The sequence below is a fragment of the Felis catus genome, chromosome X, assembly GCF_018350175.1.
Source record: "Felis catus isolate Fca126 chromosome X, F.catus_Fca126_mat1.0, whole genome shotgun sequence".
NCBI classification, from domain to species: Eukaryota; Metazoa; Chordata; class Mammalia; order Carnivora; family Felidae; genus Felis; species Felis catus.
In genome coordinates this window covers 46808073-46832614 of record NC_058386.1, presented here as the reverse complement: position 1 = coordinate 46832614, position 24542 = coordinate 46808073, and the positions used below count along the sequence as shown (strand labels likewise).

Genomic DNA, 24542 nt, shown 5'->3' with positions numbered 1-24542 from the left:
CTGGAACTCCCAAACCATAAGATCATGACCTGAGCCTAAGTTGGAGGTTTAACTAACTGAGCCACCCAGGTGCCCCATTTCCTTTCTTTTTAGAGAGCTTCATTTAGCCATTTTTCTAGGATAGTTCTACTGGCAACAAATACGCTTAGTTTTCCTTCATATGAGAATGTCTTGATTTCTCTTGGATTCCTGAAGGTCTTTTCATTAGATATTAGATCCTGGGTTTTTATTTCTTTTCCTTCAGCACTTGAAAACTATTGTGCTACTTCCCCTGTGGCCTCCATTGTTTCTGATGAGAGATCCTTGGTCATTTGAATTGGTGTTCTCCTTTAGGTAATGTGCCATTTCTTTATCACTGCTTTAAAGATTTTTCCTTTGTCTTTTGTGTTCAGGAATTTGATTATGCTGTTTTTCAGTGTAGAAATATTTCAGATTGTCTTTGGTTTTAGTTGTCTTTTTTTATTTAAAATTTTTTAAAGCATTTATTCATTTTGGAGAGAGAGAAACAGCATGAGTGGGGGAGGGGCAGAGAGAGTGGGAGACACAGAATCTGAAGCAGGCTCCAGGCTCTGAGCTGTCAGCACAGAGCCTGACACGGGGCTCAAACTCCCAGACCACGAGAACTTGACCTGAGCTGAAGTCAGGACATGTAACTGACTGAGCCACTCTGGCACCCCTGTCTTTGGTTTTGGTCTTAATAGGTTGTTTAAGCTCTGTTCATAATTTTTTAATCTCTTTTTCTTTCAATTTTATTGAGGTATAATTGACATACAGTACTATATGATTTTTAAGGTGTAGAGTATAATTACTTGACTTATATATATTGTGAAATGATTACCACGGTAAGTTTAGTTAATATCCATCACTTCATATAAATACCTCCCAGAAGAAAGGAAAGAGGTTTTTTTCCCTTGTGATGAGAACTTTTAGGATTTACTCTCTAAGCAACTTTAATAAGATTTACAATACAGCAGTGTTAACTATAGTCATCATATTGTACATTATATCCCTAGTACTTAGTTATCTTATAACTGGAAGTTTGTACCTTTTGACAGCTTTCTCCAATTCACTCATCCCCAGTCCCCCCCGCTTCTGGTAACCACAAATCTTATCTCTTTTACTATGAGTTTGTGGTTTATTTTGTTTTGTTTAGATTCCACATAAAAGCATATGTTATCTTTTTCTGACTGACTTATATAATGTAATGCCCTCAGGGTTTGACCATGTTGTTACAAATGGTAGGATTTCCTTTTTTTTTTTTTTTTTAATTTTTTTTCCAACGTTTATTTATTTTTGGGACAGAGAGAGACAGAGCATGAACGGGGGAGGGGCAGAGAGAGAGGGAGACACAGAACCGGAAACAGGCTCCAGGCTCTGAGCCATCAGCCTAGAGCCGGACGCGGGGCTCGAACTCACGGACCGCGAGATCGTGACCTGGCTGAAGTCGGACGCTTAACCGACTGCGCCACCCAGGCGCCCCTAGGATTTCCTTTTTTTATGGCTTAATGAAATAGTGTTCCAGTGTGTGTGTGTGTGTGTGTGTGTGTGTGTGTGTGTGACATTTTCTTTGTCCATTCATCTTTTGGTAGACACTTAGGTTTGTTCCATGACTTGGTTATTGTAAATCATGATGCACTGAACATGGGGGTGCAAATATTTCTGCAACATAGTGATTTTGTTTTCCTTTGATATTTACCTAGAAGTGGAATTGTTACATCATATGGTAGTTCATTTAAATTTTTGAAGAACCTCCATTTTTTTCCACAGTGGCTGTACCAATTTAAAATCCCACCAGCAGTGTACAAGGATTCCTTGTATGGACTTTTTTAATGATATTTTTCCAGTCTATGAACACAGGTTATCTTTCCATTTATTTGTGTCTTCAGTTTCTTTCATTGATATAGTTCTCAGTGTAGAGATTTTTCACCTTCTTGGTTATTTTTATTCCTAAGTACTTTATAGTTTTTGATGCTATTGTAAGTGGGCTGATTTTTTTTTGTTTCTTTTTTAGATAATTTGTTTTAGTATGTAGAAATGCTACTGATTTTTGTATATTTTGTATCCTGCAACTTTACCTAATTCATTAATTAGATCTGAGTTTCTTGGTGGAGTCTTTACAATTTTCTATATCATGTCATCTGCAGAGAGAGACAATTTTACATCTTCCTTTGTAATTTTTATGCCTTTTATTTCTTTTTCTTGCCTGATTGCCCTGGCTGGGATTTCTAGTACTGTGTTGAATAGGAGTGGTGACAATGGGCACCCTTGTCTTGTTCCCGATCTTAGAGGAAAAGTTTTAAACCTTTCACCATTGAATATGATGTCAACTGTGGGCTTGACATATATGGCCTTTATTATGTTAAGGCACGTTTTCTTCTATAACCCATGTTTGGCACGTTTTCTTCTATAACCCATTTTTTGAGAGTTTTTATCATGAACAAATGTTGAATTTTATCAGATACTTTTTCTGTGCTTTTTGAGATGATCACATGGTTTTTTTCTTCCATTCTATTAATGTGATGTATCACCTTTATTGATTTGCTTATACTGAAACATTCTTGCATCCTAAGGATACATTCCACTTGATCATGGTAAATGCTTATTTTAATATATTGCTGAACTCATTTTGCTAGTGTTTTATTGAGATTTTTGCATCTATATTCATTAGGGATATTAGCCTGTAGTTTTCTTTTCTTGTAGTATCTTTTAGTGTCTTCGTCTGGTTTTGGTATCAGGATAATGCTGGCCTCATAAAATGAGTTTGAGAGTCTTCCCTCTTCTTTGATATTTTTGGAGAGTTTGAGAAGAATTGAAATTAATTCTTCTTTAAATATTTGGGTACAACTCACTAGTGAAGCCCTCTAGTCCTGGGCTTTTCTTAACTGGGAATTTTGTTATTGTTGATTCAGTCTCCTTATTAGTAATTTGTTCAGACTTTCTATTTTTTCCCAATTCAGTCTTGGTAGATTGGATATTTTTAAGAATTTATCCATTTCTTGTAGATTGTCCAATTTATTGGTGTAGAGTTGTTCATAGTTCAGTCTATTTTCTTTCTGTTCAAAATTGGATAATTTCTATTCTGTCTTCAGGTTTACTGTTTTTTTTCCTCTTGTCTCCATTTTGCTGTTGAGCCCATCCAATGAATTTTCATTAAACTTATCGTAGCGTTCCGTTCTAAAAGTGCCATTGATTCTTTTCTGTATCTTCTACTTTGCAGAAGTTCTTTATTTTTTGCTGACGTTTTCTGTCTATTCATTTGTTTCAGGCATGTTTGTAATTGTTCCTTGAAGCATTTTTATGATTACTCCTTTAAAAATCCTTGTCAGGTAATTCCAACATCTGTGTCATCTCAGTGTTGAGATTGTTGATTTCCTTTGTTCATTCAAGTTGTGATTTTCCTTGTTCTTGATATAATAAGTGATTATTTTCATTATATCCTGGATATTTTGGGTATGATGTTAGGAGATTCGGGTATTATTACATCTTCTGTTTTTGCAGACCTCTTTTTTTTTTAATTTTTTTTTAACGTTTATTTATTTTTGAGACAGAGAGAGCATGAACAGGGGAGGGGCAGAGAGAGAGGGAGACACAGAACCCGAAGCAGGCTCCAGGCTCTGAGCCATCAGCCCAGAGCCCAACGTGGGGCTCAAACTCAGCCATCAGCCCAGAGCCCAACGTGGGGCTCAAACTCACAGACCGCGAGATCGTGACCTAAGCTGAAGTCGGACACTTAACCGACTGAGCCACCCAGGCGCCCCTTGCAGGCCTCTTTAGACACTGCAATTTTAGTGGCAGGGGAAGAGGGTACCCCTTAGTTACTGACAGGTAGGAGTGGAAGTCCAGGTCTCTTAGTCTCTGTTGACACCCACTACTTCAGGTCCTGTTGTCCCTAGTCAGGTTGCTTTCTTCTCTAAGTTCACACATCCAGTAAGTGGCAGAGGTGATTCAAACCCAGGCAGCTTGGCTCCCAAGGCTGTACTTTTACCTCTGTGCTATACTGCCTGTGAATACTGTACAGAATGCCCTGCTTAGTTGTGGAGAATAAATGTGATAATATACATATAACTCATAGCTCAGTTTTCTCCTCAGTTCCTTTTATGCAGGCTTCAAATTTGGTTGTTTTCTCCTCATCCCCTTAACCTGATCTATTTACTTTTTACCACTTATGAAACCCCTGGCACCACTTGTCCATCTCTCCCTCTAGAATGTCTACTCCATGAGGGCAGTGGCTGTTCTCAATCAATATTTATTAAGTTTATGCATTTACTTTATTAACAAATATTGGTTGAGTGTCTACCATGTACCAGGCTCTGTGGTACATGTTGGGGATAATTCATCTTAATCTTGAGACCTGGTGCTGTGATAATTTGCCTCTTCACTAAGGAAGCAAATTAGCATCTAGGACCCTTGGTCTCAGTGATAATTATTGAGACAGTGCAGCCACAAGTCTGATTTTCATCCATCTGTCTTCCTGATGTGAGGAATTATCTAGCCCAATGAATGTTTGTTGAATTGAGTTGAAGAATAAATAAAACAATACTGGGAGATGGATAAGGTGAGGACTTCTGGTGAATGAGATCGATGCTGTCAAATGTAGTGGGGCAGGTAGCAAGTGAATGAGCAGTTGTAAGTCCACGTGACGAGTGCCAAAATAGGGATAGTGTTTCGGGGGGAGTGCCATGGCAGCAGGGAAGAGGAAGAGCAGGAATGTTTTAGGCACAGGGAGCCATGTGTGATGAGACCCATAGAATTGAAAGAGCATGGCATTGAGAGTCCAGCTGGCTTTTCAATTTTTTTTTCATGTTTGTTTATTTTTGAGGGGGGGAGGGGCAGAGAGAGAGGGAGACACAGAATCAAAGGCAGGTTCCAGGCTCTGAGCTGTCAGCACAGAGCCTGACATGGCTCCAGGCTCGAACTCACAACTCGTGATATCGTGACCTGAGGCAAAGTCAGACCCAGCTGGCTTTTCAGAGCAGGGCTGACGTCATGGGTGTGTGACCAGTCACACAGAGCCTCATATTTGGAAGGGGACACCATGCTTGAGGTTTAATGTTTTGTGGTTGTTTTTAAATTCTTAATAATTTTACCTGTTTGTATGTGAAATTTATGTTTTGCATGTGAAATCCAGTGGGACAATGGATTGTTTCTTAGGGACTTAGAGCTTTAGCTCACATGTGGTCCTACCTCCTACTGCCTCCCTACTCCCTGAACAGGTTCTCAGTTGGTTGCCTGGGGCACCAGGTCTGGATGCAGGTGCAAGAGAGTCAGCGTTGAGTGCATGCATCCTGTGCACTGAGTCACAGGGTGTGGCCTGTACTTCCCCTTTGAGTATCCTCATGCCCAGGGAGCATGACAATAAATAACAAATAAAAAGGCCTATGACAAGTTGAGAGACTGTGGAAGAAAGGAAAATAGATTTTTTTCCTCTGTTATGAACAAGAGGCTCCTGATTTTCATTTGCACCAGGCCTTATAAATTATGTAGCTGACGCTGCACGTGAGAAGCCAGAGTTGAGGCCAGAGAGGCAAGGCTTGTAGACCATGGTAAGTTTATACTTTAAACGTAAGAAAAATAGGAAGGCTGTGAGTGGTTTTGAGCAAGGGTTGACAAGATCAAATGGGTGGGTTTTTAAAAAGATTATTTATTTATTTGTTCATTTATTTATTTTGAGAGAGAGCACACCTGCATGTGCTCACACACATACGCACGCACCCACAAGCAGGGGGAGGGGCAGAGAGAAAGGGAGAGAGAATCCCAAGCAGGCTCTGCGCTGTCAGCGGGGCTTGAACTCATGAACCATGAGATCATGACCTGAGCTGAAATCAAGAGTCAGATGCTTAACCTACTGAGCCACCCCAGGCGCCCCTCAAATTGGTGTTTTTAAAAGTGGTCCCTTTGACTGTAGTGTGGAGGGCCAGTTGGGTGAAGACAGAGTAGAGGCCAGGAGTCCAGTTGGAGGGCAGGACAGTAATCCTAGCTGGAGATAACAGGGGCCTGGATTAGGGCAGGGGCAATAAGGATGACAGAAGGGCACAATTGATAGCTAATCAAGAGATAGAATTGCTAGGACATGATAGCTTGAATGATACAGAGCACTTTCTATGTATGAAGCAGTGTTGTAAACACCTTCTATGGATTAACTCATTTATTTATTTATTTATTTATTTATTTTTCTGTTCTTTTTTTTTTTTATATATGAAATTTATTGACAAATTGGTTTCCATACAACACCCAGTGCTCATCCCAAAAGGTGCCCTCCTCAATACCCATCACCCACCCTCTCCTCCCTCCCACCCCCATCAACCCTCAGTTTGTTCTCAGTTTTTAACAGTCTCTTATGCTTTGGCTCTCTCCCACTCTAACCTCTTTTTTTTTTTTCCTTCCCCTCCCCCATGGGTTCCTGTTAAGTTTCTCAGGATCCACATAAGAGTGAAACCATATGGTATCTGTCTTTCTCTGTATGGCTTATTTCACTTAGCATCACACTCTCCAGTTCCATCCACGTTGCTACAAAAGGCCCTATTTCATTTTTTCTCATTGCCACGTAATATTCCATTGTGTATATAAACCACAATTTCTTTATCCATTCATCAGTTGATGGACATTTAGGCTCTTTCCATAATTTGGCTATTGTTGAGAGTGCTGCTATGAACATTGGGGTACAAGTGGCCCTATGCATCAGTACTCCTGTATCCCTTGGATAAATTCCTAGCAGTGCTATTGCTGGATCATAGGGTAGGTCTATTTTTAATTTTCTGAGGAACCTCCACACTGCTTTCCAGAGCGGCTGCACCAATTTGCATTCCCACCAACAGTGCAAGAGGGTTCCCGTTTCTCCACATCCTCTCCAGCATCTATAGTCTCCTGATTTGTTCATTTTGGCCACTCTGACTGGCGTGAGGTGATACCTGAGTGTGGTTTTGATTTGTATTTCCCTGATAAGGAGCGACGCTGAACATCTTTTCATGTGCCTGTTGGCCATCTGGATGTCTTCTTTTTTTTTTTTTTTTTTTCAACGTTTATTTATTTTTGGGACAGAGAGGCACAGAGCATGAACAGGGGAGGGGCAGAGAGAGAGGGAGACACAGAATCAGAAACAGGCTCCAGGCTCCGAGCCATCAGCCCAGAGCCTGACGCGAGGCTCGAACTCATGGACCGCGAGATCGTGACCTGGCTGAAGTCGGACGCTTAACCGACTGCGCCACCCAGGCGCCCCATGGATGTCTTCTTTAGAGAAGTGTCTATTCATGTTTTCTGCCCATTTCTTCACTGGGTTATTTGTTTTTCGGGTGTGGAGTTTGGTGAGCTCTTTATAGATTTTGGATACTAGCCCTTTGTCTGATATGTCATTTGCGAATATCTTTTCCCATTCCGTTGGTTGCCTTTTAGTTTTGTTGGTTGTTTCCTTTGCTGTGCAGAAGCTTTTTATCTTCATAAGGTCCCAGTAATTCACTTTTGCTTTTAATTCCCTTGCCTTTGGGGATGTGTCGAGTAAGAGATTGCTACGGCTGAGGTCAGAGAGGTCTTTTCCTGCTTTCTCCTCTAAGGTTTTGATGGTTTCCTGTGTCACATTTAGGTCCTTTATCCATTTTGAGTTTATTTTTGTGAATGGTGTGAGAAAGTGGTCTAGTTTCAACCTTCTGCATGTTGCTGTCCAGTTCTCCCAGCACCATTTGTTAAAGAGGCTGTCTTTTTTCCATTGGATGTTCTTTCCTGCTTTGTCAAAGATGAGTTGGCCATACGTTTGTGGGTCTAGTTCTGGGGTTTCTATTCTATTCCATTGGTCTATGTGTCTGTTTTTGTGCCATTAACTCATTTATTTTTGATAACAACTTTGTGATGTACATACAATTTTTATCCCCACCTTAGGGATGAGGAAACTGAGGCACAGAGGTAACATGCTCAAGTTCCCATACTAATACGTGGCAGTTACAGCTAGGATATAAACTCAGGCAGTCTGAGGTTATGGTGCCACTTGCCAAGAGAGGGAGTATGTTGGGGGGGCAGGCCGAGGGAGAAATTGAATTTGGACATGTGAAATTTGAAACGTGTAAAGAGTCTATCCAGTAGAAGAACCAGGAAGCATTTCTAGGGAGGGGTCTGAAACTCAGCAGAGAGATCTAGCTTGCCGTCATAGGTGCATAAGGGGCACATTGAGCCCTGGGAGTGAGATCGACAAGGGAAAGTGAGGAGAGAAGAAGGCCTAGGAAGCATCAACATTTAAGGAATGGACAGGACAAAAAGGGTGCATTGGGAGACAGAAGGAGCAGCCAGAGACATAATTAAGATCACATCACATCCCTGCTTACAATTCTCCTATGGATTTCACCCAGTTCTTCACTCAGGAAAAGCCAACATCCTTTACGATGGCCTATGAGACCCTACTATGTGAGCCCATTACCTTTCTGACCTATTACTGTCCCCCTTACTCTCTCTATTCCAGAATACTGTCCTCCTCTGTTGCTTCAGTAATCTTGGCACACTACTACCACAGAGCTTTTGTACTTGCTATTCTCTCTACTTGGGATGCTCTTCCCTCTTATCCATATGGCTTGCTTCCTTACTCCCTTCAGGTCCTTATTCAAAAGTCATTTTGTCAGTGAGTTCGTATGTAAGATTTCAGTATCTATTGGCTTCCTTAACTAAAATTTCAATACCATTGCTATCCCCTTACCCCACTGTGTGTGTGTGTGTGTGTGTGTGTGTGTGTGTGTGTGTACACACATGCACATATATTCCCCTTCCTGCTTTATTTTTCTACTTGGTTCTTCTCACTATTATACAATGTATCTCACTGATTACATGGATTTATTTTGTTTCTTTAAAAAAAATTTTTTTTATGTTTATTTATTATTGAGAGAGAGACACAAAGCGTGAGCAGGGGAGGGGCCAAGCGATGGAGAGACACAGAATCTGAAGCAGGCTCCAGGCTCTGAGCTGTCAGCACAGAGCCCGACGTGGGGCTCGAACCCACAAACCATGAGATCATGACCTGAGCCAAAGTCGGACGCTTAACCTACTGAGCCACCCAGGCACCCTGGATTTATTTTGTTTCTTGTTTGCTTCTGCCACTACAATGGTATCAGCTCCAGGAGGGCAGGGATTTCTGTATGCTTTGCTCTATGTCCTTACCTCCCTAGCAGTTGGACCAGGGCCTGGAAGATGCTCAGTAATGGGTTTTAAAAAATTTTTAATGTGTATTTATTTTTGAGAGAGACAGAGTATGAGTGGGGGAGGGGCAGAGGAAGGGAGACAATCTGAAGCAGGCTTCAGGCTCTGAGCTATCAGCACAGAGCCCGAGGCAGGGCTTGAACTCACAAACTGCGAGGTCATGACCTGAGCTGAAGTTGGACGTTTAACTGACTGAGCCATCCAGGCTCCCCTCACTAATGTTAACTGAAGAAATGGACATCAGGCAAATGGAGTGTTATAGAAGTCAAGGGTAGAGAACTTGTCAAGTGGGGAGAGAGCAGAGGGTCAGCACTGTGTGCTAATATGGCTAAGAGATCAAGTGAGATAAAGGAGAGGAGTACTTATTGCATGTATCAATAAGGAAGTCAGAACATTGATGAGCTCTGTTTTAAAGAAGGTGGGGACTAAAATCAGACTGCAGCAGGGTAAGAAAGTATACATAACAACTCTAGAAAATTCCTCTTATAAGTTTGGCTCTGATAGAACATCTCTGGATAATACCAGGTGGCAAGAAGTAGGTAGACATTTTAGTGTATACAGTTTTGTACCTTTTGAGTTTTGTGCCATTACTAACTGATAACTATTCAAATAAGTCAGTATCAACCTGCATACAAAGAAGATATTTGGCTGTGAAGTGGCAGAGGGGCAGACAGGAGGGAGGGTCTTATCTTTTTTAATTGTTTAAATGCTATTGTGAAGGAGACGGAAGGGAGGGAGGAAGAGGTTGAAGATATTGAAGAAAGAAGGGATAATTGATTGAGAAGATTAAAAAAAGATGGGAACCTGGGTGGAAAAGCCAACTTTGGAAAGATTGAAGGATATTTCTTTCATTGTAACCAGAGGAAAGGATGGGTACAGAAGGAGGTAGATTTGGTGTGGAAAGTTGAGATAGTTCCCATCTGATTACTTCATCTTGTCTAAGAAGTAGGCAGGGTCATTTTCTGAAAGAGGAGGGAGGTAATGGGACCATGGATTTGATATAACCACTGTGAATGATGGGAGAGAGAATTGAGCAGGGAAATATAGGAGGATTCTGAGGAAACATGACCCAGATATTTTTTCAATTAGACTTTATTTTTTAGAGTAGTTTAAAGTTCACAGTCAAATTGAGAGGAAGATACAGATATTTCCCATATTCCTCCTGCCCCTACATGTGTAGCCTCTCCCATTATCAGCATTCCTCACCAGAGTGGTACATTACCATTGACAAACCTACACTGACACATGATTATCACCCAAAGTCCATAGTTTACAACAGTGTTTACTGTTGGTGTTGTACATTCTCTGGGTTTGGACAAATGTATAATGACATGTATTCACCATTATAGCATTTTAGTATCATGCAGAATAGTTTCACTGCCTTTAAAAATTCTCTGTGCTCTACCGATTCATCTCTCTCTCCCCGATAACCTCTGGCAATCAGTTTTTACTGTCCCCATGGTTTTGCCCTTCCCATAATGTCATATAGTTGGAATCTATAATGCATAGCCTTTTCAGATTGGCTTCTTTCACTTCATAATATGTGTTCAGGTTTCCTCCATGCCTTTTCCTGGCTTGATAGCTCCTTTCTTTTTAGTGCTGAATAAACATTTCATTGTTTGGATATACCACAGTTTATCCATTCACCTATTGAAGGACATCATAATTGCTTCCAAATTTTGGCATTTATGAAAAAAGATGCTATAAACATCCATGTGTAGGTTTTTGTTCAGTTCCTTTGAGTAAATGCCAAGGAGCATAATTGATGGATTGTATGTTAAGAGTATGTTCAGTTTTTTAAGAAATTGCCAAACTGTCTTCCAAAATGGCTGTACCATTTTGTATTCCCACCAGCAGTGAATTAGAGTTCCTTTTGCTCTACCTCCTCATTAGCATTTAGTGTTGTCAGTGTTCTGAATTTTGGCTATTCTGATAGATGATGTATAGTGGTATCTCATAGTTTTAATTTTCCTAACATATGATGTGGAGCACCTTTTTATATGCTTATTTTCCATCTGCATATATTCTTCGGTGAGGTTTCTGTAGAGATCTTTTGCCCATTTTTAAATCAGGTTTGTTTTATTGCTAATTTTTAAGAGTTCTTTGTATATTTTAGATAGCATCCTTTATCAAATATGTATTTATGCAGTTGTTTACTCCCAGTCTTTGGCTTGTCTTGTTTTTCTCTTGACAGTATCTTTCAAAGATCATATTTTTAATTTTAATGAAGTCTATTTTATCAATTCCTTTTTTCATGGATCATGCCTTTGGTATTACATCTAAAAATAATTATTGCTATGCCCAAGCTCATTTAGATTTTTATCCTGTGTTATATTCTAGGAGTGTTGTACTTTTGCATTTTACATTTAGGTCTGTGATCCATTTTGAGTTCCATTTTTGTGAAGTGTACAAGTTCTGTGTCAAGATTCATTCACTTGTTGGGGCGCCTGGGTGGCGCAGTCGGTTAAGCGTCCGACTTCAGCCAGGTCACGATCTCGCGGTCCGGGAGTTCGAGCCCCGCGTCAGGCTCTGGGCTGATGGCTCGGAGCCTGGAGCCTGTTTCCGATTCTGTGTCTCCCTCTCTCTCTGCCCCTCCCCCGTTCATGCTCTGTCTCTCTCTGTCCCAAAAATAAATAAACGTTGAAAAAAAAAAAAGATTCATTCACTTGCATGTGGATGTCCAGTTTCAGTACCATTTGTTGAAAAGACTATCTTTTTGCCCCATTGTACTACCTTTGCTCTTTGTCAAATATTAGTTGACCATACTTATGTAGGTCTACTTCTGGGCTCTCTATTCTGTTTTATTGATCTGTTTGTCTATCTTTCATCTATACCACACTGTCTTGATTACTGTAGCTTTATAGTGAGTCCTGAAATCAGGTAGCATCAGTCTTCCAACTTTGTTCTTTTCATTCGATATTGTGTTGACTATGCTGTGACTCAGATATTTTGGACAGTGTGAATTTATTGTGGTGCTGATCCAGTGGGTGATTTTTCTCCAGCCATGTCCAATGGTCCAGTGTTAACATAGTTGGATTGAGCCAGGGTTGGAATGTGCACGTGGGAGTGATGGAAAGGCAGTGGGGCAAGGGAGTTGAGGATATCTGTTGGAGAATGGCTGAAGGGAGGAATGCTGGAATCTAAGCTAGATGGGGAAGAAGGGTGAAGTTAAGAATAGATGAAGAGGTGAAAAGTAGGCTCAAGGGATTTTGAGAGCAAAGAACAAGTGTAATGAATAAGAGCTGGATGATTATATTTGTGGTCACAAGTATGCTGTATGAATTTCATATTCCAGATGTGGAGCTATTGCAAGTATTGACAAGGGCTGGATGATGACCATGAGATTTGATAGCTGAAAGGGAAGTGGAGACACCAGCCTCTGAAGATAAGGAGGTCAAAGAGCTAAGAGGCCAGTGTGTTGGGCCTCTGCATCAGTACTAACATCATGTGGGATGTTGGCAGGACTTGGGATGGAGAAGAATCTGTGAACAGGTTCTTAAATGAGTGAAAGGGGTATGTTGGGGAGCTGAGGAGCTGACAGTGAAGAGGAGTGGAAAGAGGCATGTCTAGATGATATGAAGCTCAAAGGAGTAAGAGATCTGGGGCACCTGGGTGGCTCAGCTGGTTAAGCATCTGACTCTTGATTTCAGCTCAGGTCATGATCTCGTGGTTCATGGGTTTGAGCCCCTCATCAGGCTCTGTGCTGACAGTGCGGAGCCTGCTTGGGATCCTCTCTCTCCTTCTCTGCTCCTCCCCCACTCGCTCATGCTCTCTCTCTCAAACATTTTTTTAAAAAGGAGTAAGAGATCATACACAGGGGTAGAGGAGAGATGATCTCTCACTGGAGAGTGAGGGGAATGTCTGCTTCCAACACAGCCCTGAGTTACATAAGGGTCTGGTAGAATGCATAACTTCTGCCTGATTGGGGTTCTAGCACAGTGCTTCTTAGATGTTCTGTGGCGAAGGACCGGGTTTGTCTGTTTTTTAAAATTTCCAAACAATAATGGACACAATTATTTGGTACAATAAAAAATGAATTACTAGAAAAATGGATGAACCAAAAAAGCTGTACAAAATATAAGCCCCAATTTCTTATTGTTAGATTCAACAGACATAAAATTACTCAGCCAAATTGTCATAAAAGTTTGTGGATGCTCATGCTGACTTTTTGTACTTATTACAGACCTGTGGTGAACAGTTCACGTATGAGCATTAGTCTGTGGACCACACCGAGTGGCACTTGTATAGAGAAGATGGCTTCTCCTAGGAGAAGCTGTGGTCAGTAAGCCAGGAAGGTGAAGAAGGGGTTTGTTGAAGGGGTTATGAATTAGATGGGTTTGTTTACCAAGAAATGGGGTTGCTTGGGGATACAAGAGAAAAGTTAGGAATGTTGATGACCAGTGGATGTTTGGGGGTGGAGAAAGTACATAGCTATATGGGATGAAAGTTCAGGAGAGAGGGATGACTAGTGGTTCCTTCTTCAGCAGTGTCCAAGGCTAACGGGTGTGAGACAGAGAAAGCATGTGGTCTGACAAAGTGAGTTAATGCTACAAGGTCTGGGGAATATATTTAAAGAAAGTTTAGGCAGGTGAAGGGTGAGATGTGCTTCTCTGTGCTCACTGTGCTAAGCACTTTATTATTTTATTTATTTATTATTTTTTATTCTCAAGTTAGTTAAGATACAGCGTAGTCTTGGCTTCAGGAGTAAAACCCAGTGATTCATCACATATGTGTAATATGTGCTCATCCCAACAAGTGCCCTCCTTAATGCCCATTATCCATTTAACCCATACCCCCACCCCTCTACCCCATCAACCCTCAGTTCTCTGTATTTAAGAGTCTCTTATAGTTTGCTTCCCTCATTATTTTTCCTTCCCTTCCCCTATGTTCACCTGTTAAGCTTCTCAAATTCCACATATGAGTGAAATCATATGATATCTGTCTTTCTCTGGCTATTTCACTTAGTGGCAAGATTTTATTCTTTTTGATCATTGAGTAGTAGTTCATTGTATTTATATACCACATCTTCTTAATCCATTCATCAGTTGATGGACATTTGGGCTCTTTCCATAGTTTGGGTATTGTTGATAATGCGGCTATAGCCATTGGGGTGCATGCACCCTTTCTATCAGCATGTTTGTATCCTTTGGATAAATTCCTAGTAGTGCAATTACGGGGTCATAGGGTAGTTCTATTTTTAATAAAAAAATTTTTTTCAATGTGTATTCATTTTTGAGAGACAGAGACAGAACATGAGTGGGAGAAGGGCAGAGAGAGAAGGAGACACAGAATCCAAAGCAGGCTCCAGGCTCTGAGCTATTAGCACAGAGTCTGACGGGGGACCTGAACTCACGAGCCATGAGATCATGACCTGAGCTCAAGTCGGACACTTTACCAACTGAGCCACCCAGCCGCCCCTCTGGTTTTAATTTTTTGAGGAACCTCCATACTGTTTTCCAGAGTGTGTGCCAAGTACTTTAAATACATTATCTGAGCCCTTAGAAAAACTCCACCAAGTTGATGGTGATATCCCCAATTTATTGATATGCAGCAGATTTACAGACACAGGATTAGCAGTTAGCAGTTGGGACAGGGGTGGGGTCCTGATCCCAAGAAGTCAGTTTGTGAGCATGATCTTGGAGGAAAAAGTTGGAGTTCTGCCCTATTTTTATGCTCCCTGCTGTGTGTGGCTGACCAAGGATTTTAGGAGTTTAATCTTAGCCAGAAGTTATTAGGAGGGCTGCTAATGACTTTGGTGAGGAAGGATTTACTTTTGTGAGATGAACATCTCACATAAACTTAAACTCAAATTTTCAAAATTAAATGAACTTTTTTATACATTACATTATGAAATAAGTAACATATGTTCATTGTAGAGCATTAGAAAATACAAATAAGAGAAAAATGACCTGTAATCCTTCACTCAGAACCACTGTTGATTATAAAATACTCTTTTCAGTCCTTTTCATTTAATCAAGTAAAATAGTTCAGTAAAGTTTAAAGTTTTGATTATATGTTGAAGTCAGAATATTTTAGATATATTGGTTAAATTAAATTTTAAAATTAATTTCACCTGTTTCTTTTTACTTTTTTTTTAGTTTTAGAGAGAGTGAGTGTGCACAAGCAGGGGAGAAGGGCAGAAGGAGGGAGAGAGATAGAATCGTAAGCAGGCTCCATATTCAGTGTGGAGCCCGACATGGGGCTTCATCCCATGACTCTGGGATCATGACCTGAGCCGAAATTAAGAGTTGGGACACTCAACTGACTGAGCCACCCAGGCACCCCTCTTTTTACCTTTTTAATGTGATTATTAGAACATTTAAACTTATATATCTGGCTCACATTATATTTCTGTTGAACAGCACTGTTTTAGAATCTCTTCTAGCTTTTACCATTCTAAGTCCTTTTTTAAGGGGCGCCTGGGTGGCGCAGTCGGTTAAGCGTCCGACTTCAGCCAGGTCACGATCTCGCGGTCCGGGAGTTCGAGCCCCGCGTCAGGCTCTGGGCTGATGGCTCGGAGCCTGGAGCCTGTTTCCGATTCTGTGTCTCCCTCTCTCTCTGCCCCCCCCCCCCCATTCATGCTCTGTCTCTCTCTGTCCCAAAAATAAATAAAAAACATTGAAAAAAAAATTTAATCTAAGTCCTTTTTTAAAATGTTTTAAATGTTTATTTATTTTTGAGAGAGAGACAGTGTGAGCCGAAGAGGGGCAGAGAGAGGAGATACAGAATCTGGAGCAGGCTCCAGTCTCTGAGCTGTCAGCACAGAACCCGATGTGGAGCTCAGACTCACGAACCGTGAGATCATGACCTGAGCTGATGTTGGATGCTTAACCAACTGAGCCACCCAGGCGCACCCCCATTCTGAGTCTTAATGAAGCTTTGCTGTCTGTACATTTTTAGCTCTGTCGTAATTGTTGTAGACCAGTGTGGTCCAATATAACTTTTTGCATTGGTGAAAGTGTTTGATAATCTGCCAAGTACGGTAACCTCTAGCCACATGTGGCTACTGAGCATTTGAAATGTAGCTAGACGATGCAGGGACAGCATTTAAAATTTTATTGAATTAATTTAAATGTAAATAGCTATGTATACTGGACAGCACAGTTCTAGACCTTACGAAAAATAAAATTCCCATAAACGTTGGCTGTTTTTCTCTTTTCTAGTTGTGTTGGCGTTGAAGAAGAGAAAGCTGCTGACATTGACCTCTACCACTGCCCCAACTGTGAAGTCTTACATGGGCCCTCCATTAGTAAGTACATCTTGGAGTTTTCAAGAGAAAGTGGTCCAGAGGTGAGACAAAACGAAGGAAGCTTAAAAGGAAGATTGCCTTTGTCTGAGCACTTGGGAAATAGCAAAAGCCTGTGTAGGTCCAGCAGGTTAGCAGCTGCCCCAGTGAGAGGGCAGAATTGCAGAGCTTTACCTCCCTCTCTTCCTAGGGAATTCCCAGAGGAAGCACCAACCTCACCAGGAACTTTTCCTGAGTATGTGAGGGCCTCGTTGACTTCAGGTGCTCCAAGGGGTTGTTAGACTGGAAGAGAAGCCGGATCTGCTGAGGCCTTTGCTCTTGGAACCCTACATAGCTCATGGCCATTCTGACTCAGTCTTGTGTCTTTCTCTGGCTTAGTGAAAAAACGCCGTGTATCTTCGAAAGGGCATGATACACACAAGGGGAAGCCAGTGAAGACCGGAAGTCCTACATTCATTAGAGAGCTCCGGAGTAGGACCTTTGACAGGTGAGGGTTGGTGAATGCCAGGGCTCTGGGAGGCTAGGATTCGTTTCTTCCCAATTTTGCCACTGGCTGTCTCATTAGATGCCTCCCCCATTTAGGAATGTTCCCTCTGGGAGGAATCTTCTGTTTTAGTCATTTTTCTAAGAAACATTGTTAGAGTTTCATCCTACATGCGGAGTACATTAAGGTCCACTTGTAAAAACTTTTGTTAGATTGGGAGGCAGTTTTCACCTGTTAGAGGATATTTGCATGCACCCAAGGAATGCTTCAACTAGGAGTCTAAAGATCAAAAAGTTTAATTCTCTCATTGTAGGCAAGAGGAAACTCTTTTTAAAAATAAAAAAAAAATATGTTCGGTCATGTATTTCTTTTAAATAAAAAAAGTTTTCTCCCTTTTAATGTGTTTTTTAAAATTGTTTAATTTTTATTTTAAAATTAAACTCTGTGCCCAACTTGGGGCTTGAACTCACAACCCTGAGATTAAGAGTCACATGCTCTACTGACTGAGCCAGCCAGGTGGTTTATTTTTACCTTTTAAAAATATTAAAATGAGCTTATTAAAAAGAAATTCCTTACACAAAAATAATGAATTAGAAAAAGTAATGAATAAAGCACTCACTTTTGCTTGGTTTTTAATTCATGCAACCATTTTCAGCTTTCTTGTAATTGAAATGTTACTTAGAATTATGTGTTTCTTCACCTTAATATCTTTTGATTTGTTTGTTCAGAGGCAGCGAGTCTCCTTTCTGTCTCAGACCCCTCAGATCCCTTCTTTAGTCAACAAGTTTCTTGTACATTCTTCCAGAAATAGGTTTTACTATATAAATGTGTGTGTGTGTGTGTATCCTACTTTTCTAAAAAAAGCATAAATACACTCAGTGTTCTTCATCTTGCTTTTTTTTAAACCTAAATTATATATCTTGGAGCTCAGTCCATACCAGCACATACTGGTGGTTTTCATTCTTTTTCATGGATGTTTAGTATTCCATTGTATGGATATTTATTTATTTATTTAACCAATCCTCTATTGATGTACACTTAAATTGATTCTAGTATTTTGCTGTTAGAAAAAAATGATGCAGTGAATGTCTTTGTACTTTTTTGCATATGTGGATTAAGTATATGTGTAGATTTACTAACTAAAAATGAAATTGTAAGACTAATGATTATCTGCTTTAAAAATGTTTATAAATGTTGCCAACTTGTTTCCAAAGTGACTGTACCATTTCTTATTCCCACTAGATAGTGTGTGAGGATGGCTGTTTCCCTATATCCTGGCCAACACTGTTTGTTATCAAACTCTTTGCCTTTCCGATAAGATAAAATATGAAATGTTTCCACTTGCATCTAGTTATGAAGAAGGCACATATTTTTGTGCCTTTGTAAGTCATCTTTATTTCTCTTATTTCCTGCTTATTTGACAATTTTTCTATTGGGTTACTGCCCATTTTTTACTGATTTATAATAGATTTTCTTACAGAAAATTTTATTTAAGCATTTATTTGTTGAAGTATAATTAACATACAGTATTATATTAGTTTCAGCTATATAATATAATGATTTAGCAATTCTATCCATTACTTAGTTCTCATGATCCACATATGAGTAAAATCATATGATATTTGTCTTTTTATATCTGACTTATTTCACTTAGTATTATACTCTCTAGGACCATCCATGTTGTTGCAGATGGCAAGATCTGATTCTTTTTATGGCCAAGAAATATTCCATTGTATATATATACCACATCTTCTGTATCCATTCAGTAATATTCCATCATATATATATATATATATACCACATCTTTTGTATCCATTCATCTATGCAGGGACATTTGGGTTGCTTCTGTATATTAGATATTGTAAATAAGGCTACATTAAATAATGAGATTATCACCTTATAACTGTCAGAATGGTGAGAATAAGAAAGACAAGAAATGACAGGTGTTACAGAGGATGTAGAGAAAAAGGAACCCTTGTACACTGTTGGTGGGAATGCAAACTTGTGTAGCCACTGTGGAAAACAGTATGGAGGTTCCTCAAATAATTAAAGATAGAAATTTTTTATGATCCAGTAATTCTACTACTGGGTATTTACCCAAAGAACATGAAAACATGAATTCAAAAAGGTATATTCACCCCTATATTTCCTTGTAGGAAATTTTAATTTTTATGTAGTTAAATTTATTTATTGCTATTTTTAATGACTAGTGGGCCTTGTCTCTCCCATATTTTTTCTACTATATGGCTTCATTTTTTCAAGTTTTTATTTAAATTCTAGTTAGTTAACATATGGTAAAATTGGTTTAAGGTGTAAAATTTAGTGATTTATCACTTATATATAACACTCAGTGCTCATCACAAGTGCCCCTCCTTAATATCCATCACCCATTTACCCCACCCCCCACCCACATCCCACATGCACCTCTCTCCTTCACCCCTCAGTTTTCTATAGTTAAGGGTCTCTTATGGATTGCTTCCCTCTCTTTTTTTCCCCCTTCCTTTCCATATGTTCATCTGTTTCGTTTCTTAAATTCCACATATAAATGGAATCATATGTTATTTATCTTTCTCTGACTACTTTGCTTAGCATAATACACTCTAGCTTCATCCGCATCATTGCAAATGACAAGATTTCATTCCTTTTTTTTTTAATTTTTTTTTTTACATTTATTTATTTTTGAGAAACAGTGAGACAAAGCATGAGCGGGGGAGGGGCAGAGAGAGAAGGAGACACAGAATCCAAAGCAGGCTCCAGACTCTGAGTAAGTGGTCAGCACAGAGCCTGATGTGGGGCTGAAACCCATGAACTGTGAGATCATGACCTGAGCTGAAGTTTGGCCCTCAACCGACTGAGCCACCCAGGCGCCCCTTCTTTTTTTTTTTTAATTTTATATATTTTGAGAAAGAAAGAGATCACTCATGCGTGTGAGCAGGGGAGGAGGAAGAAGAGAAGGAGGGAGGAAGGGAGAGAGAGAGAGGTTGGGAGAGAGAGAGAGAGAGAGAGAGAGAGAGAGAGAGAGAGAGAGAATCTCAAGCAGGCTCTGCACTGTCAACACAGAGTCCAATGTGGTGCTCAGTCTTGTGATCTGTGAGATCATGACCTGAGCCAAAATCAAGAGTAGGATGCTTAACTGACTGAGCCACCTAGGCACCCCAAGATTTCTTTTTTTTTTTTTGATGGCCGAGTAATATTTCATTGTATATATACACCATTGTATATATACACTACATCCTCTTTATAGATTCATCAGTCGATAGACTTTTGAGCTTTTTCCATAGTTTGGCTATTGGTGATAATGCTGCTATAAACATCGGGGTGCATATACCCTTCGAATCAATATTTTTGTGTATTTTGGGTAAATAGCTAGTAGTGCAATTGCTGGGTCATAGGGTAGTTCTATTTTTTATTTTTTTAAGGAACCTCCATACTGTTTTCCAGAGTAGCTGCACCAGTTTGCATTCCCCCCCAACAGTGTAAGACGGTTCCCCTTTCTCTAAATCCTCACCAATATCTGTTGTTTCCTGTTTCTATTTAGCCATTCTGACAGGTGTGAGGTGTTATCTCATTTGGTTTTGATTTGTATCTCCCTGATGATGAGTTATGTTGAGCATCTTTTCATGTGTCTATTAGCCACCTATATGTCTTCTTTGGAAAAATGAACAAAACTAAAAGGCAGCCTGTGGAATGGGAGAAGATATTTGCAAATGATGTATCTGATAAAGGATTAGCATCCAAAATCTATAAAGAACTTATCAAACTCAACACCCCCAAAATAAATAATCCAGTTAAGAAATGGACAGAAGACATGAACATTTTTCCAAAGAAGACATACAAATGGCTTCATTTTTTTTTTCAATTTAAATGTTGATCTATCTAGAATTATGTAAAGAGAAAGATAGACATTGAGCTTAATATTTTTCCAGTTGCTTGTTCCAACACAACTTGGTCAAATAGTCCATCTTCCTCCAACATGATTTAAAAAAATAAAAACTCCTGTTTTCTAGTTAATTACATACATGTGTTGAGAAATTGGTTGTAAAAATTGTTTTTTAATCAGTCTTTTATTTTTTATTTTTTATTTATGTTAATTCCAGTATAGTTAACATACAGTGTTCTGTTAGTTTCAGGTGTACAGTATAGTGATTCACCAATTGTATACATTACTCAGTGGTCTTCAAGATAAGTGTACTCTTAAACCCCCTTCACCTATTTCCCCCATTCCCCCCACTTACTTCCCCTCTGATAACCATGTTTATTCTCTGTAGTTAAGAATCTGTTTTTTGATTTGTCTCTTTATTTTTCCTTTGTTTGGTTTCTTAAATTCCACATATAAGTAAAATCATCTGGTATTTGTCTTTTTCTGACTAACTTATTTCACTTAGCATTATACTCTGTAGCTCTGTCCATGTTGTTGCAAATGGTAAGATTTCATTCTTTTTTATGGCTGAATAGTATTCCAATGTATATATATGCCATTATATGTATGTATGTGTGTGTGTGTGTGTGTGTATACCGACACACACACACACACACACACACACACACACACACACACACACACACAGACCTTCTTTATCCATTCATCAATTGATGGACATTTAGGTTGCTTCCATAATTTGACTATTGTAAATAATGCTGCAACAAAATAGGGGTACATATTATCCTTTCAAATTAGTGTTTTCATATTCTTTGGGTAAGTACCCAGTAGTGTGATTACTAGATCATATGGTAGTTCTGTTTTTATTTTTTTGAGGAACCTCCATACCGTTTTTCACAGTGGCTGCACCACTTTGCATTCCCGCCAACAGTACATGAGGGTTCCAGTTTGCCCACATCCTCGCCAACACTTGTTGTTTCTTGTGTTTTTGATTTCAGCCATTCTGATGGGTATGAGGTGATATCTCATTGTAGTTTGGATTTGCATTTCCCTGGTGATGAGTGACGTTGAACATCTTTTCATGTGTCTATTGGCCGTGTGTATGCCCTCTTTGGAGAAGTGTCTGTTCATGTCTTCTGCCCATTTTTAAATTGGATTACTTGCATTTTGTGTGTGTGTGTGTTGAGTGTGTAAGTTCTTTATGTATTTTGGATACTAACCCTTTATTGGATATGTCATTTGCAAATCAGTCTTTTTTTATTTGCCAGTGTTTTAAATGGGTGACCCTGCTCTGGGTTAGAGTAAATTAACTAAAATTGCAGATACATCTTTTCTTTCTGGGCAGGTTATTGACTGATTTCTTCTTTTGCCATTCAGAGAAGAGTATGCTATTAAGATATCCTTGGGTTAGCTCCCCACCTCTGCCAGTGACCTGGTTTCTTACCTTGGATAAGTCATTTCTTCCCTGGCACATGAGGTATATGTCATTAGTTTACAGTCCACATTAAGGTCTGCTCAGGAAGGCCCCACCCCTTGGGTGAATGGCAGCATCAAGTGAAGCCTTTAGTGTCAGTGCCTCTGGGGCTCAGGCTTTCTCTCATGTGGCCCACAGCTCAGATGAAGTGATTCTGAAGCCCACTGGAAGTCAGCTGACTGTGGAATTCTTGGAGGAGAATAGCTTCAGTGTGCCCATCCTAGTCTTGAAGAAGGATGGATTGGGGATGACGCTGCCTTCACCATCATTCACTGTGAGGGATGTGGAACACTATGTTGGTAAGAAAGATGAACTATCCTGTGACATCATTCACTCCCATCAAGACCAGTGACCCTTTGCTTCCAGTCTACCTTTGTATTTCTTTTCTAGCCATCTTGGGAATATGAGGTAAAGTGCTTTGCCCGGAGTCAGTCTTTGGCAAAACTAGAATCAAAATCCTGGTTTTCTTTTCCTCCTTAATAGGCCCCGAGCCCCCAGGCTGAGCCCCACTTTTTTTTTTACCAGGGAAATTCCAGGGATCATGGGAGTCTCCCTTCTTTTTTTTTTTTTTTAATTTTTTTAACCTTTTTATTTATTTTTGAGACAGAGAGAGACAGAGCATGAATGGGGAGGGGCAGAGAGAGAGGGAGACACAGAATTGGAAGCATGCTCCAGGCTCCGAGCCATCAGCCCAGAGCCCGACGCGGGGCTCGAACTCACTGATTACGAGATCGTGACCTGAGCTGAAGTCGGACGCTTAACCGACTGAGCCACCCAGGCGCCCCAGGAGTCTCCCTTCTTTTGAGATAAGAAAGCCTCTGATTTTTGCCCTCATGTGCCATTTGTCTTCTGGGCATTAAATTTCGGGGATAGGAAGAGAAGTGAGGGAATAGGCCCAGGCATGTGGATTGTATCATGAGTGAGACTGTATGTCAGGCAGTTGTGTTACTCTAATAGGCCTGGACCCAGCACATTGTTGTAAGGAGAGCGTGAGGGATTCCTACATACATACATACATACAAATACAGTGTGTGTGGTGAGAAGTTTTGAGTGTCAGTCCATTCTAGGTACAGGTGAAGGGGGGAGGGAGGCTTCCCCGGTCCCTGAGACCACTTGGTGCAGAATCTATCTTTTTATTCTAGGTTCTGACAAAGAGATTGATGTGATTGATGTGACCCGCCAGGCTGACTGCAAGATGAAGCTTGGTGATTTTGTGAAATACTATTATAGTGGGAAGAGGGAGAAAGTCCTCAATGTCATTAGTTTGGAATTCTCTGATACCAGGTAGGAGGAGCAGGGGTAAGTAAAAAACCTAACAAAGTCCCTGGAACTTGTGATATACTGAGTATAAGTGTTCCTTTTTCCCTTCCTTTTGGTAGTTTCTTCCTTTGGGATGATGAGCTGGTTTATACTTTCTAGGGTAGCTGTTCCCATTATAACAACCAAATTGTATTTCTCTTCTACAGTTTCTAACATTGGATAGATTATACAGTAGCTATTTTAATTAATTTTTGTCTCCAAGACCCAGGACAGCTTTCTTAGACTTTTTTTTTTTTTTTTTGGTATTTAGATTGTGGTGCGGTCACTATTTAATTCCCAGTATAGGTCCTCTGTCCCTGGAAATAGATTTACTGAATATCCCCCAAGTAGTTTCTCTAAGGGTAAGGTTACTTAGATATAAAAGAAAAAAGAGCTTTTTATAACCTTTAAATGATTCTATCTGGACTCATGCACTCAGTAAATACATGTAGTCTTCTCTGTGCTCAGAAATGCGGGAAATTTCCCAAATTGTAACATATCTTTTTGCACTTAGAAAACTTATTGTCTGATTATGTACTTTTTTAACTTTTAATTTTGACATAATTATAGATTTACAGGAAGTTGCAAAAATCTGTACAGAGTGTCCTGTGTATTCTTCAACCAGTTTCCATCAATGGCAACATTTTAAATAACTATACAATATTAAAATCCTTGCTGTTGGTATTAACATCAGAGTTAACAACCTGAGGGTTTTTTTTTTAAAGCTGTGTTTGTTTGTATCTCACTTCATCTTGAAAGGCTATTTGAGGTAGCTTACAGAGATACAGAGAGGAAAGAACAGACAAAACTGGCACAAAAGGAAAATAAAAGTGGAGAAATAGGATGCATCTGGTGGGTAATCTGCACACAAAATGTGTGTATGAGTGTCTGGATAGTAGTTAGAGAAGGACTGTAGCGTTTTCAGTCAATTTCCTGAAAGTAAGGACAAGGAAGGAGTGCAATATCATAAGGTTTGTGGTTTTAGGTA

The 24542-nt window shown here is 39.9% G+C and overlaps 1 protein-coding gene across 3 annotated transcripts in view; it reads left to right on the top strand.

Annotated features, from left to right (window-relative positions):
* The window catches only part of PHF8 (PHD finger protein 8), a 97148-nt gene that overhangs the window by 7264 nt on the left and 65342 nt on the right, over positions 1-24542 (top strand). For all 3 annotated transcript variants that reach the window (XM_006943754.4, XM_006943755.5, XM_004000543.6), the window contains exons 3-6: positions 16335-16420; positions 16796-16904; positions 22394-22554; positions 23398-23539. In XM_006943754.4, the coding sequence (XP_006943816.1) occupies positions 16335-16420; positions 16796-16904; positions 22394-22554; positions 23398-23539 (498 nt within the window). The remainder of the gene's footprint in view (positions 1-16334; positions 16421-16795; positions 16905-22393; positions 22555-23397; positions 23540-24542) is intronic.